The sequence below is a fragment of the Lampris incognitus genome, chromosome 2, assembly GCF_029633865.1.
Source record: "Lampris incognitus isolate fLamInc1 chromosome 2, fLamInc1.hap2, whole genome shotgun sequence".
In the NCBI taxonomy this organism is placed as follows: domain Eukaryota; kingdom Metazoa; phylum Chordata; class Actinopteri; order Lampriformes; family Lampridae; genus Lampris; species Lampris incognitus.
Genome location: NC_079212.1, coordinates 139,214,887 through 139,227,386, shown reverse-complemented (window position 1 = coordinate 139,227,386; position 12,500 = coordinate 139,214,887). Strand labels below are relative to the sequence as shown.

The 12,500-nt window shown below is 47.2% G+C and overlaps 1 protein-coding gene across 1 annotated transcript in view; it reads left to right on the top strand.

The window, feature by feature from the left end:
• The window catches only part of tfeb (transcription factor EB), a 55,000-nt gene that overhangs the window by 41,859 nt on the left and 641 nt on the right, over positions 1-12,500 (top strand). Inside the window, exons 6-8 of the mRNA XM_056301797.1 lie at positions 543-632; positions 10,823-10,940; positions 11,921-11,977. Coding sequence (XP_056157772.1) covers positions 543-632; positions 10,823-10,940; positions 11,921-11,977 — 265 coding nt within the window. The remainder of the gene's footprint in view (positions 1-542; positions 633-10,822; positions 10,941-11,920; positions 11,978-12,500) is intronic.

The window sequence follows — 12,500 nt, the reverse complement described above, 5'->3', positions numbered from 1 at the left end:
GTGTGTGAGGTTTATGTGTGACTTTGTCAGCTGTTGCCAACTAACTGGCTTAAATATGTCTAATTATGATCGTGGTTTAAACGCTCCATTATGGTCTCGCAGCAGTAATTACAGCTTAACGAGGGGCACAGCAGAATGCGAAGCACTTTGAACCTGTCAGACTTTGACCATCTCGCCGCCTCTTGTTTTCTGCCCCCTCCCGCCCCTCTTAAAAAGAATATCGCTGAGACACGGCCATTGCAACGATAGTCCCCTTTGTGTTCACAAGCCAGTTCAGCCAGAAGCCTGACCTGCCAACAGGTCTCGAGCGCTTCTCCAAATTCAAGGCTCGTGACAGTTTTGCCCAGGTGTGATTCGGAGTGGACTCGATATTGTGAAGTCAAGTGAGAACACAAACCCGCCCTCTCATTTTCTCAAAGCGCAGTGTGGACGGATCACGGAGTCGGACATAGAAGGCTGCTATGCTCCCGATCACTGTGCATTATGTGTAGTGTGTTTTGCATATCACACGGGTGACCTCTTTTCCTCACTTTTCAACACAGATGGATGAGGTCATTGATGACATCATTAGCATGCAGTCAAGCTACGATGACATCCAGGCGTACATTGACCCCGTCCAGATGCCCAACACTGTAAGTGCAATGTGGAGAAATGGAGACCGTTATGCTGCAGCTGCAAAACATTATAGTCGTTTAAATAGTTACGTTTTTAGGGCACCTTCGTTTGTTATGCTGTTTTTACCACAAGCTGAAGGTCTTCTTTCAGCGGCAAAACTTTGCGGAGATATTTTCTTAAACTTGTGTGTCTTAGAAAAGGTAGATCATAGGAGGCATGTTGTGCTGTAAAAAGTTGGTAGAATATTTTATCACAAAACTACATCTTTAAGATGTCGTGATTTTAACCCACCAAGTGCTATTTCCTTCATAAGTCCACTTCTTATTTCCAAATCAGTTTAATGTGATTTTGAGCAATTTCATATAACAAGTGAAAATATTGAGAATATGAAGTGAAACTACGGAATCAGATTTGACTTCAAGATTAAATGGATGCAGAAAAAGGATAAATATCTTAACCGAACATGATTTCCACATTTCCGCTTCCGGTGTGATAAGATGGCGGCGCCAATTCACGTTTGCGGCGGCCTCACCCAGTACCATCAATGCAGCGTCTTTGTCTATGTCTGCGTCCAAGTTTGTCGTTGTGTGATGGCTGGGAGAGCTGGCGCTGGATCGACTGGGAGAAAGCTCTCCCATGCTTTCAGAAAAAAATGGGAATAAAAATGCTGTCAGGTCTGCTGCGTCCTGTGGGCCCAGGGACCACGGCCCTGCTCAGAGCTGCGCCCGAAGGGGTAACACCAAGGGCGGTCTGACAGGATGTGGAAGCAAGGCAGGCTAAGCTAACTGCTAGCCCATGCAGACCGGCAGTTCCGATAACACAGAGGGCGGTCTGGCGGCGGCCTCGCCTAGCCTTGATTGTGTTCTTAGTGTCGTTGTGTGGAGTGCGGGGAGGTGTGTCGAAGGTGTCTGGCTGGGAGAGCTGGCGTTGGATCCACTGAGGGAGCCTGGTCTGCTGCGTCCAGTGGGCCCAAGGACCATGGTCCTGACGGTAGCTCCGGCCGAAGAGGAAACACTGAGGGTGGTCTGACAGGACGCGGAAGCGGGGCAGGCTAAGCTAACTGCTAGCCCATGCAGACCTGCAGTTCCGACCGTCATCCTGGCTGGCATTTGTTCCCTTGGGCAGTAATTTTTTATTTTATTTTTTTATTTTGGATATGTGTGTTAGTTTGGATATGTGTATTCTTGAAGTTCTTGTAGTTTCTGGATGTGTGTTTTTGCCTTTGTGTTGCACCGCTGTGGGCCTGGGGAAACGATGTTTCGTTTCGTGTGTGCAAGTACCTGAAATGAAAGGACAAATAAAGTGTTCCTGAGTCCCCGATTTACATGTCAACCATGTCTTAAAAACACGCATGGCAAATTTACCACAGCATGTCAGCAGACATCACATACGCAGCTAATATCCATAATGAAAAAATAATTATGCATCAAAACGTGCAATATTCCTCCTGTCAGCCTCATTTGTATCCCCTCTTCTCATCAGGCGAATAGGGTGGCGGTTGATGATGATGAAGAGCAAACTGATGTGAATGACTGACGGGAATATCCCTTTAAAAAAGAGGCAATTTTTGATCGGGTGAATTTGAACTGACTGCTAAAATTAATCTCAAAAAATTCATAAAGAAACGCTAGCCAGTCCACGTGACTTGTTATTCACAAATGCAGATTAAAAACTTAAAATGCAATGTAAAGATATTATTTCTACAATAATATAAAAAAGGAAAACGAGGGCACCCGGGTAGCGTAGTGGTCTAATCCGTTGCCTCCCAACAGGGGGATTGCTAGTTCGATTCCCCGTGTTGGTCGAGCGTCCCTACAGACACAATTGGCCATCTCTGCGAGTGGGAGGCCAGATGTGGGTTTGTGTCCTGGTCGCTGTGCTGGCGTCTCCTCTGGTCAGTCAGGGCGCCTGTTCGGAGGGGAGGGGGGAATCGCGTGATCCTCCCACGCGCTACGTCTCCCTGGTGAAACTCCCCCCTGTCAGGTGAAAAGAAGCCGCTGGTGACTCCACATGTGTCGGAGGAGACATGTGGTAGGCTGCAGCCCTCCCCGGACTGGCAGAGGGGGTGAAGCAGCGACCGGGATGGCTCAGAAGAGTGGGATAATTGGCTGAGTACAATTAGGGAGAAAAAGAGGGAAAAATCTGTTAAAAAAAAAACCCCCACAAAAACCCAAATGCCCGGCCACGTAGGGCAGGTAACTCACACCATGTACAGCAGGATGAAGCAGGGTGAATCGCTGAGACGACATCTGGATGGCAGGGATTCTTCTTGCCGGCTCCTGGTACACTCCCCATTCCTCTAAGCAAGCGTGTGCTCGTGAGATGGCGCACATCCATGTCCCGCACGAACTAGCGCTAGCACCATGATTCTTACTAGCCTGCTAGCAGCTGACGTTAACAATGCTTTTATTCTCCCGTTTCTGTATTTGTTACAGTAACGAGGTTGCCGGCTGTGTTATGCTATGCGGGCAACGATTTATTACCAGGTTAAGCAGTATTATAGCTACGCTGACTTCCGTTCGACAAGGGACCTCACTATCGAAGGCCTACACTGCCGCCTCCTGCTTCGGTCCTCACCTGGCCTGCTGCACTTATACGCTTCAGACACAGCCCCACTGTTACACTGCTAGCCGCTACACCGCTAGCCTACGGTCTGGAAAAACACTCCGTGGGCCACCTTAGTCCGAAATCCCACCACTTACTACCCATGTATCGCTTAGCAACCGAACTATGAGGTCATAGATATCACCAGTGAGGTCTGCAAAAAGATTCTGCAGCTCACTGCAGAACTCTACACCCATACCTTAGGTTCAGAAATTCCTCCAACAGACCAGTGACAAGCTTCTCGACAGCCTTTAATTTTTCATCAAAGGCCATTGTAGCAGGGGCTGATTTGGGCCTGACTTGAAAGCTGCCAGGGCAGAGTTCTGATGAGTCAGGTACAGCTCTACATTCCTCATGTGCTGTTTGTGGCCTCTGTGACTGGCTCAGCTAGACTATGGCCTCTGAAAATTGCTCCATTGTGCCCGCTATCACAAAGTCCTTACGTTGGCCAGAGGTCTGTTTATGGTCTTTGGGTGGCACCTGAGTGCGATTGCAGAGGGCCTCCACCTAGGGACGAAAATTCCGCTCAGCAAACTGCAAAAAGGTCTTTGATTTCCCCTTAATTACAAGATGCTGGGACTCAGCCTCTACCATGAAACTCTGATTTGCTGCTGCATTGAGCGGACAACGAGGACTCAGTGTCTAAGCAAGGGTTGTGTAGGCTGCCATGGCGGGACACACTTTCCTCAACACAAGCAGAAAGCTGGCTGGCTCTCTGTAGCTAGTTCATGTCTCTCACGGTGTCCTCATCGACAGGTTTTAGAACCCCTTCTCCAGTAATTAGGGGCTCCTCTGTTGAGGCAGACGTGGCTACAGATATGCCTCTTTTTCTAAACCACTTCTTTGACTTTCCAAGGCACATTTTCGGGAAGTCACCCATAGCAGTGGCCATTTTGCAGAGTATGGATGGGCATGTGATGCACCCACTCGCATATATAACTGGTACGCCTTTCGCTATTTCCGGTGTCTGCAAGACTTCAGAAATTACTGCGTTAACTCTGTCAGCTGCTGCTTTCGCAACCAGTTTATTTACCTCGGCAGACAACTCTTTAAATGTCTCATCTAGCTGCCAAATATCAGACCAGAGCCACAGGCATGAAAAGACTTTCCAGGCTCTCATGGACAATTTCTTTGTCAAGATTTTTTTTTTTTTGCCATTTTCTGCCTTTTATTTGACAGCAATAGTCGAGAGAGAGACATAGGGTTAGTGGTTGTGTTAGGAAGGGCATCTGACATAAAATTTTGCCAAATCAGTATGTGGATTGACAAGACCATACTGGATCAGTTGAGGCCCGCATTAACAATGGCTAGCATTGGTGCTGTGCTCTCACAGGGTCCTGATGGAAACTGTAAAATCTGCTGTGGCGACCCCTGACAAACAAGTAAAAAGCTGAAAGAAGAAGAGGAGTCGAGAGACAAGCAGGAAAGGCAGGGGAGAGAGAGGGGATGACATGCAGCAGAGGGCCCGGGCTGAATTTGAACCCAGGCCACTGCGCTAAGGACTCAGCCTTATGCGATACATGCTCTACCAGCTGAGCTATCGCGGCGCCCCCAAGACACTTTCTTCTTTAAAAGTGAGATACTTAATCTCATTTGTCCTGTCCTGGGAACTTCGTGATGCAGTGGAGCTCCTTGACAGATCAAACAAAGGGACATTCTGATGCACCTGAATGAACTCCTGGACCCTGGGCAGGACATTCTCCAGGACAGCTGTGGCAGCTGCCTGGACAATGTCCATGGACAAGCCTGCCAAGCGGGCCAACATCTCAGGGTTTGTTGTTTGTGACACCATCGTCTTCCATTATTCTGGAGTCAGGTTGTCAGTGAACTGTTGGATGATCTGGTGGAGTTCAACCAAATTGACACGAATGTTGGCTACAATATTCGTCATTTTGTAGTCAATAAAAATTCTCTTCAAATCTGTTACGGTTGCTCTTCAAATCTCGTTGGTCTCCCAACGAAGTCTTGAAGTATACTGTAACGGAACAGCTATTAAAGAGACAGTACACCTATTTTTCCAAGTGGAAAAATACCAATTAAAGAGACAGTACACCTATTTTTCCAAGTGGCAAAATACCAATTAAAGAGACAGTACACCTATTTTTCCAAGTAAAAATACAGTACCCTGTCTCTTTAATTGCTGTGGCCCTCAGTATACTTGAAAACTTCTTTGGGAGAGCAATGTTAGAGATTTGAAGAGCGTTTTTATTGACTACGAAGTACGGTTGATCCAAACTGGGTTGGAAAAACGACAGACATGTCTAGACCCATGGCGCACCTGATGCGAGTTGCAAGCGCGTCCTAGTAAACATGGAGAAAAATAGGTGTATCGTCTCTTTAATTGCCGTGCTGTCGCAGTATAAAATGCGGTGGGCTCTGCGCTCGCCCTCGGTATACTTCAAAACTTCCTTGAGAGAGCAACGTGTGAAGGCAGTTAGTTCTTCCGTATAATTATGAATAACATTTGCTTACTTTTAATCTTTGACCATGTGTGGTGTCTGCAGTTCACTAGAGGCCTTCTCTCTGCCGGGTGACGTCATCCGGCGGAGTTTCTCGGGGGGGGGGGGTGCCGATGCAGCCGAGTCATCATTGCCGTGGCTTTGAATGGACTCTAAGCATAACAATGGCCTTGTCCAACTCATCGCTGCCTGCTCCTGCACACCTCTGTGCCCACCACAATTACTGTTACACGCCTCTTGTGTTTTTGGTTCCCGCCGCTGTCGACTACGGTGGCGACGGCCATGTCGTCGCATTTGCTGATGAACCGTGCAGAATGGCTTGTGTACTGTTGTGTGTCAGGAGACTTGAACATCTCATTCTCCATGACACACACACACACATACACACACACACACACACACACACACACAAAGGCACACTAAAGCAATTTAAAGTGTATAATTGATTTAACCACAGGCTGAATGAAACATCCTATCTATAAATTGTATTGGATAGTTACAGGACGGAGAGCCGCTGAGGAGAACTACACAGAGCTTTGTGTGTGAGGGGGAACAAACTCAGGAAAATTAACAATTAATCTGCCAGAAGTTAGAGTTCAACTTGTTTACAAGGCATTCGGGGGGGGGGAGGGAGGAGGAGGAGGAGGGGAAAAGGAGTAAAGGCGCGGGGCAGGAGGAGGGAAGGGGGATGAGGGTAATTTGTGCTAGGGGAAAACAGGCTGAAAGTCCAGATAGGGGAAAGTTCACTCTTGTTTGGTGGTGAACAGAGGTTAGAAGAGAGACAGTCGCTGCCGCTGAGGTCATTCTCCCTGGACAGGAGTGTGCGAGCCAAAGAGAGAGAGAGAGAGAGAGAGAGAGAGAGAGAGCGGGTGTGTGTGTGTGTGTAGAGTGTGTGGAAGAAGACGAAGAAGAAAAGAGCGGCCGGCCTGTTGAAGGAAGTGAGGGAGTGAGTGATGAAGGAGATGAATAAGACCTATGCCCTTGTGGAAGTGATTGACGGAGAACAGATTCAACTGGTGAGGCGCTGTATTTTTGTTGTTTCTAGACCCGCGTGTCACCGTTTCTCTGTGTGCGCGAGATGGTGCTTGCGTCTATGTGTTGTGTGTGTGTGTTGCGTGTACATACACACCTGTTCCCACACCGCATGTCTGCATGCATTGCGACGACCAGCTTCGGTTGTGTTGGGAGAGTTTGCTCTCCCTTTCAGTCTCGTCTCTGTGGGGGTGGGGTGTGACGTGAACTTGATGCAGGGTGGTGCAGGGCAGCGGGTCTACTCTTAACTCCCAACGTCCGCTCTCTGATTAGGGGACAGGCCCCCACCCGCCCGCCCGCCCGCCTTGCCCGCCCTCCCCCTGGAGCGGCTGTTGCCGGCCAGCGCTAGCTCTACTGTACGAGTGTAATCGGGACCGAGGGGAAGGGGCTTGGGGGGGCGATTTGGACGGGTCTTTGGATGTGACGTCTGTAGAGGACGGGGTCGCGGCGGTGGAGAAACGAGTATCTGGCAGCGTTTCAGAGCGGGGATGCGGCTGGCAGTTTGACAAACGGTCAGGGACATTACACGGCATGCTACTGTGAAGGTCACCCATGGACACACTGTTCTAGCTCGCCGCTTTAGTCTGGCTCCACAGCTGTGTGTGTGTGTCTGTGTGTGTCTGTGTGCATGTGTGTGTATGTATGTGGGGGGAGAGAGAGAGGGAGAAGGGGGGAGGAGGGGGGGAAAGAGTGGAGCTAAATAGACTTTGTCTCTGCCTTTGTATGTTAGTTTCACTTATTCAGTTGATTGAGCATTCTGTGTTTGTGTGTGTGTGTGTGTTTGTGTGTGTGTGTGTGTGTGTGTGTGTGTGTGTGTGTGCGTGTGTGTGTTGGGGAATTTATGTTGTTCCGTCATGGCAATTGATTAGATTAGGCTATTGATCCACCCTGTGGTAGATCAGTTTGTCAAGCTTGAAAGGAATTTGAGTGGCGAGAGAGAGAGAGAGAGAGAGAGAGAGAGAGAGAGAGAGAGAGAGAGAGAGAGAGAGAGAGAGAGAGAGAGAGAGAGAGAGGATGACAATGAGAGGCCTTTGTAGCCGACTCTCGCAATAATGCACATCAATAAGTCGCATTCCTTGCAACTTAAAGACAACAGTGGAAAACAGAATTAAGATGACTGCTGAAATTGATTGAATTGATGTGTTTTTCTGTTTTCACATATGAAAAAGAAAACCAAACTTGTGAGAAGGTGGAGATAGCTGTGAAAACTTATTTTTTTTCCTCCTGGAAATATGCAAATGTTCCAGTCATATTCATGTTAACTAACTAATAATCCTTTAGTGAATGCAACTCACTTGGCTAATCCTGATGGGAATTATGGTAGCTTGGAATTTCTGGAATCTCCCAGTTCTGGTGTGTGTGTGTGTGTGTGTGTGTGTGTGCGTGCGTGTGCGTGTGTGAGTTTTCTGTCATTACTTGTACACTAGATAAATAAAGAAAAGACCCTTTCCCGCTAAATGACACGTGTCACCAGCTCAGACCGGGGCACGGTGAGAGATGGACAGCTGTCGATAAACGGCGGCACTTTGAAGTCCACGCCAAAGCGGGACCACGTCAGGGCAGGAGGAGAAAAGACATGTCCCCTGGGGGGATCCACGCAAGATGTGGTCGGACTTTTAAATAATCAGGAGGGAATCTCGCACACAACTCCGATATGTTTTTTTTCCCTCCCGATTAGCAAAGTTTTTGGGTTTTTTTTTCCCTTTAAATTTCATTTCTATTTTCTGATAGATTCTTACAGCAGATGCGACCGCGGCTTTTCATTAACATACAGTCGATGCCTGTGTCAGTCCAGCGTCTGTCTGTGAGTGTGTTTGATCTTGCTGCTCACACAGTAGCCAAGCCAGATAAGATATCTTTACTTTGAGATAAGGTGTTTATCTCTCAGGCCTCATTAGTAATGTTGCATTCGCCTTCACCGCAGGAAATAGGACACTTATCGGTAATGAGGCATGAAAAGTCCATCTCTCTCTCGAAAATGCATTTACGAAACAAGACGCTGAGCGTTAGTGGCACTCCATAGGCAGTTATAACACATCTGTTATGCAACATTTCAGGAGTATACTACTACTGGGCATGCTGTGCACTAATGCCTGCTGCAGCATGTATGAAACCCGTCACATCTGGAAGTTTGCTGATGATACAGTCATAGTGAGCCTGCTAAACAGCCAAGACATTTCGCACGGTCCTGTTGTTGTTGACTATTTTTCAAATTGGTGTCATGAATCGTTTTTAGTGCTGCATGTGTTCAAAGACTAAGGATATGTTTATTGATTTTAGACGTTCTCACCCCTCCGCTGTCAGTATGGTGATTGACGGCCAGAATATAGTAGAAATAGTGGAGTCCTACGAGTATTTGGGAACTATACAAGACAATAAACTGAAATTTGAGAGTGATGCCGACACAGTGTACAAGAAAAGCCAGCAGCGTCTCATTAGTCTCAAGAAACTCTCTAAATCTCAGGTTGACAGGACCCTGATGACAATCACCGAAAGTTTCTGTGATTTCCTTACCTGGATTATTGAGCATGCGTTGAGACCCGATGAGGATGTTTTATCGATCTTTTATTGAGTCTGTGCTCACTCTCTCCTTAGTCTGCCGGTATCAGTCTCTCAAATGTACTGAGTAAGGTGGTCAATGTCTGCAGCAAAATAACTGGCACTGCACAGAAGTCTCTGCTGGATCTTCTCAACAAACAGTAACACAAGAAAGCTGAATCCATCATGTCAGATTTTTCCCATCCTTTACATCAAAAGTTTCAATTTCTGCCCTCTGGTTCCCTCCTCAGACTAGCTAGCTAGCTAGCTAGCTAAAACCAACAGATACAAACACTCCTTTATACCCTCTGCCATCTCCCTCCCAAACACTAGGTGGAAAAGGTAGTTAGTTGCATAATGTTTAAACTTTTTTTTTTAAATGACTAGGGAATTGGCAAGGCAAACTGGAGTTGGTCTCCGGGTGCCGCACGGCGGCTGCCCACTGCTCCTAGCTACACAGCTAGGATGGGTTAAATGCAGAGCAGAATTTCCCCACGGGGATTTAATAAAGTATATCAAAATCAAAATCAAAAAATCCACTGTGTATTTATGTCTTTTGGTCCTAGTGTTGTATTTATGTGTCCTGTGTTTTATGTGTGCTAAATGTCTGCGTCCCACTGCTGCATAACCAATTGCCCCACTGGGGACAAATAAAGTTATTGATTGAACTCTTAAAAGACCATTCAAGGGTTAGGGACCGCACCAGAGAATTAAACCATGAAGGGGAGAGATAAGGCTGATGGGGATGATAGTCAATCATTACTGTGTGTTTAGCAGGCTGCCTTTAGGTGTGATGTTGTGGACTTATCTCTTGCTATCTGCTCTTTACAGTGCAGCACTAAACATGGGCACTTTTTCTATCTACTTGTCCTGCGTTATGCAGGGATGTGAAGCCATAAATGAGGCATTGACGAAAAGGAAAAACATTCACCTTTACAAAAAAAAAAAAAGATTAGTTTTACATCTCACCTTGAATGTTTTATGAAGTATAACGCTCCCCATTAAATTTTATCTTATCTCCAAGAGCAGAGGGACAAGATGGTTTGAGGATTTATAAAACCGTCCATTCAAAAAGTCCGACATTCAGCTGCAGACATTCCTGTGAGCAATGATACTGACAGTTAACCTCGCTTTGTCGCGGTTGCCTTTCATCTGATTGTGTCACACTGAGGGCTTTTAATACGCGTTGCATCATCTTATTTATTAATTTCCTCCTAGATGTTTTCGGGGGCTTTGAACGTAAGACTCAAACTCTTGTGTAAATGACTGAGCTTATTTTTCAGTTGAAAACACTGAAACGGGAGATAAACCTCTCAATCTGTTTCTGGGAAACAGCGTTTCATTTTTTTATTGTTATTTATCTATTTATTTAGCTAGCTAGCTAGCCTCTGATGTGGATCCAGAAGAGAGGGCTGGCCGTGTCGTGATACAGATATGTTGCAGGATACGTAAATCAACTGTAGCAGGGTTTAAAAGAAGACTTTGACTAACAAATGGTCTCTCCGTATATTTGTGTCTCCCTTTGTGTTTGTGTCTTGTGCACATTTGCGTGTGTGTATGGGTGCCCTCCTCAGCTTCCCCTGTCCAGCAGTCAACTGGATGTGTATGCTGGTCCTGGGATGACAGGGCCAACCATCGCTATGACCAGTAACTCCTGCCCTGCCAATCTGGCCATCAAACGGGAACTGTCAGGTAGGATCGGCCACATACTAGACAGTCACTGACGGGTGAAAGCCTATGCTGGATGGAAATGTCTGCACGGCGCAATGTCAGGTGCAACATCTGACTAAAGCAGCCAATTAAATTTGGGTTTAGAGGCGCCAAGGTCAATATGACCCTGTCATTTAGTAAGTTATTGACAGAATATAAAAAAAAAGTCTCTGTCCTCCAACACGTGTCAAAAGCCTCTTAGCAGAGGTGGTGTCCGGGTAGCGTAGCGGTCTATTCCGTTGCCTACCACCACGGGGATCGCTGGTTCGAATCCCCATGTTACCTCCGGCTTGGTCGGGCATTCCTGCAGACACAATTGCCGTGTCCGCGGGCGGGAAGCCGGATGTGGGTATGTGTCCTGGTCGCTGCACTAGCGCCTCTTCTGGTTGGTCGGGGTGCCTGTTCAGGGGGGAGGGGGAACTGGGGGGGGGGGAATAGCGTAATCTTCTCACGCACTACATCTGTCTGACAGGCGAAAAGGAGCGGCTGCTAACTCCACATGTATCAGAGGAGGCATGTGGTAGTCTGCAGCCCTCCCTGGATCGGCAGAGGGGGTGGAGCAGCGACTGGGACGGCTTGGAAGAGTGGGATGAATGGCCAGGTACAACTGGGGAGAAAAATGGGGAACCCCGCCCCCTCCCAAAAAAAAAAAAGCGCATCTTAACACTGTTGATTCCACTGATGGTGACACACTGCTGATGGGATGGGTTAGGGCAGCGGTCCTCAGTCGGGGCTATGTGTATGCAGACTTATCTTTCTGACCAAAGACCGCACCATCTGATTTCCCTCATTAGTCCTTCCCCGTCCAGCTGAAGCCGGGCCGGTTGGTGAAACGAGTGCAGTTTTTGGTCGGAAAGAAAACCCCGCTCGCACAATAGCTCTCCACGGCACACGAATGGTTAAATACCACTAGTTTAGCGGATGGCTGTCCTTGTTGTTAATTGCTTTTTGTTTTTGTCAAGACGCAGAAGCCCGTGCAATGGCCAAGGAGAGACAGAAAAAAGACAACCACAATCTGAGTGAGTGCACAAGCCCCTGTTCTGTCATGCTGAAGTGTAGAATAATGCACACACACACACATTTAAAACTCTCTTGCACAAACGCTTTTTTTTTAGCTGACACAGTGCAACTAGTGGGTGGATGGTTAACCTGCTCATTTTTGCTGTTCTAGCACTAAAATCTAATTACCTGTGTGTGTGTGTGTGTGTGTGTGTGTGTGTGTGTGTGTGTGTGTGTGTGTGTGTGTGTGTGTGTCTGAGATAGAAGAGATAGAAGTGTGTGAAGTCAATCTAAGCGTGCCTTTACTTGTTGAATTGTCTATCTGCCACATAGTTAACGCTATAAAGTTCATAAGCTTGCAAAGAGCTGATTTATATTTTTATTGTGTGCGCTATATTGCCAATTTAACAGTTGTGGAACTGAGCCGCCTCACGTCTTCTCACCGGGCTTCAACCCGCCTCTTGCTTTCTGTGACGGTGTTATTGAAGGTCATGTAAAGGTTGACTTGTAGCAGGTCCAAAGGCCACGGTCTGCAGCCAATGC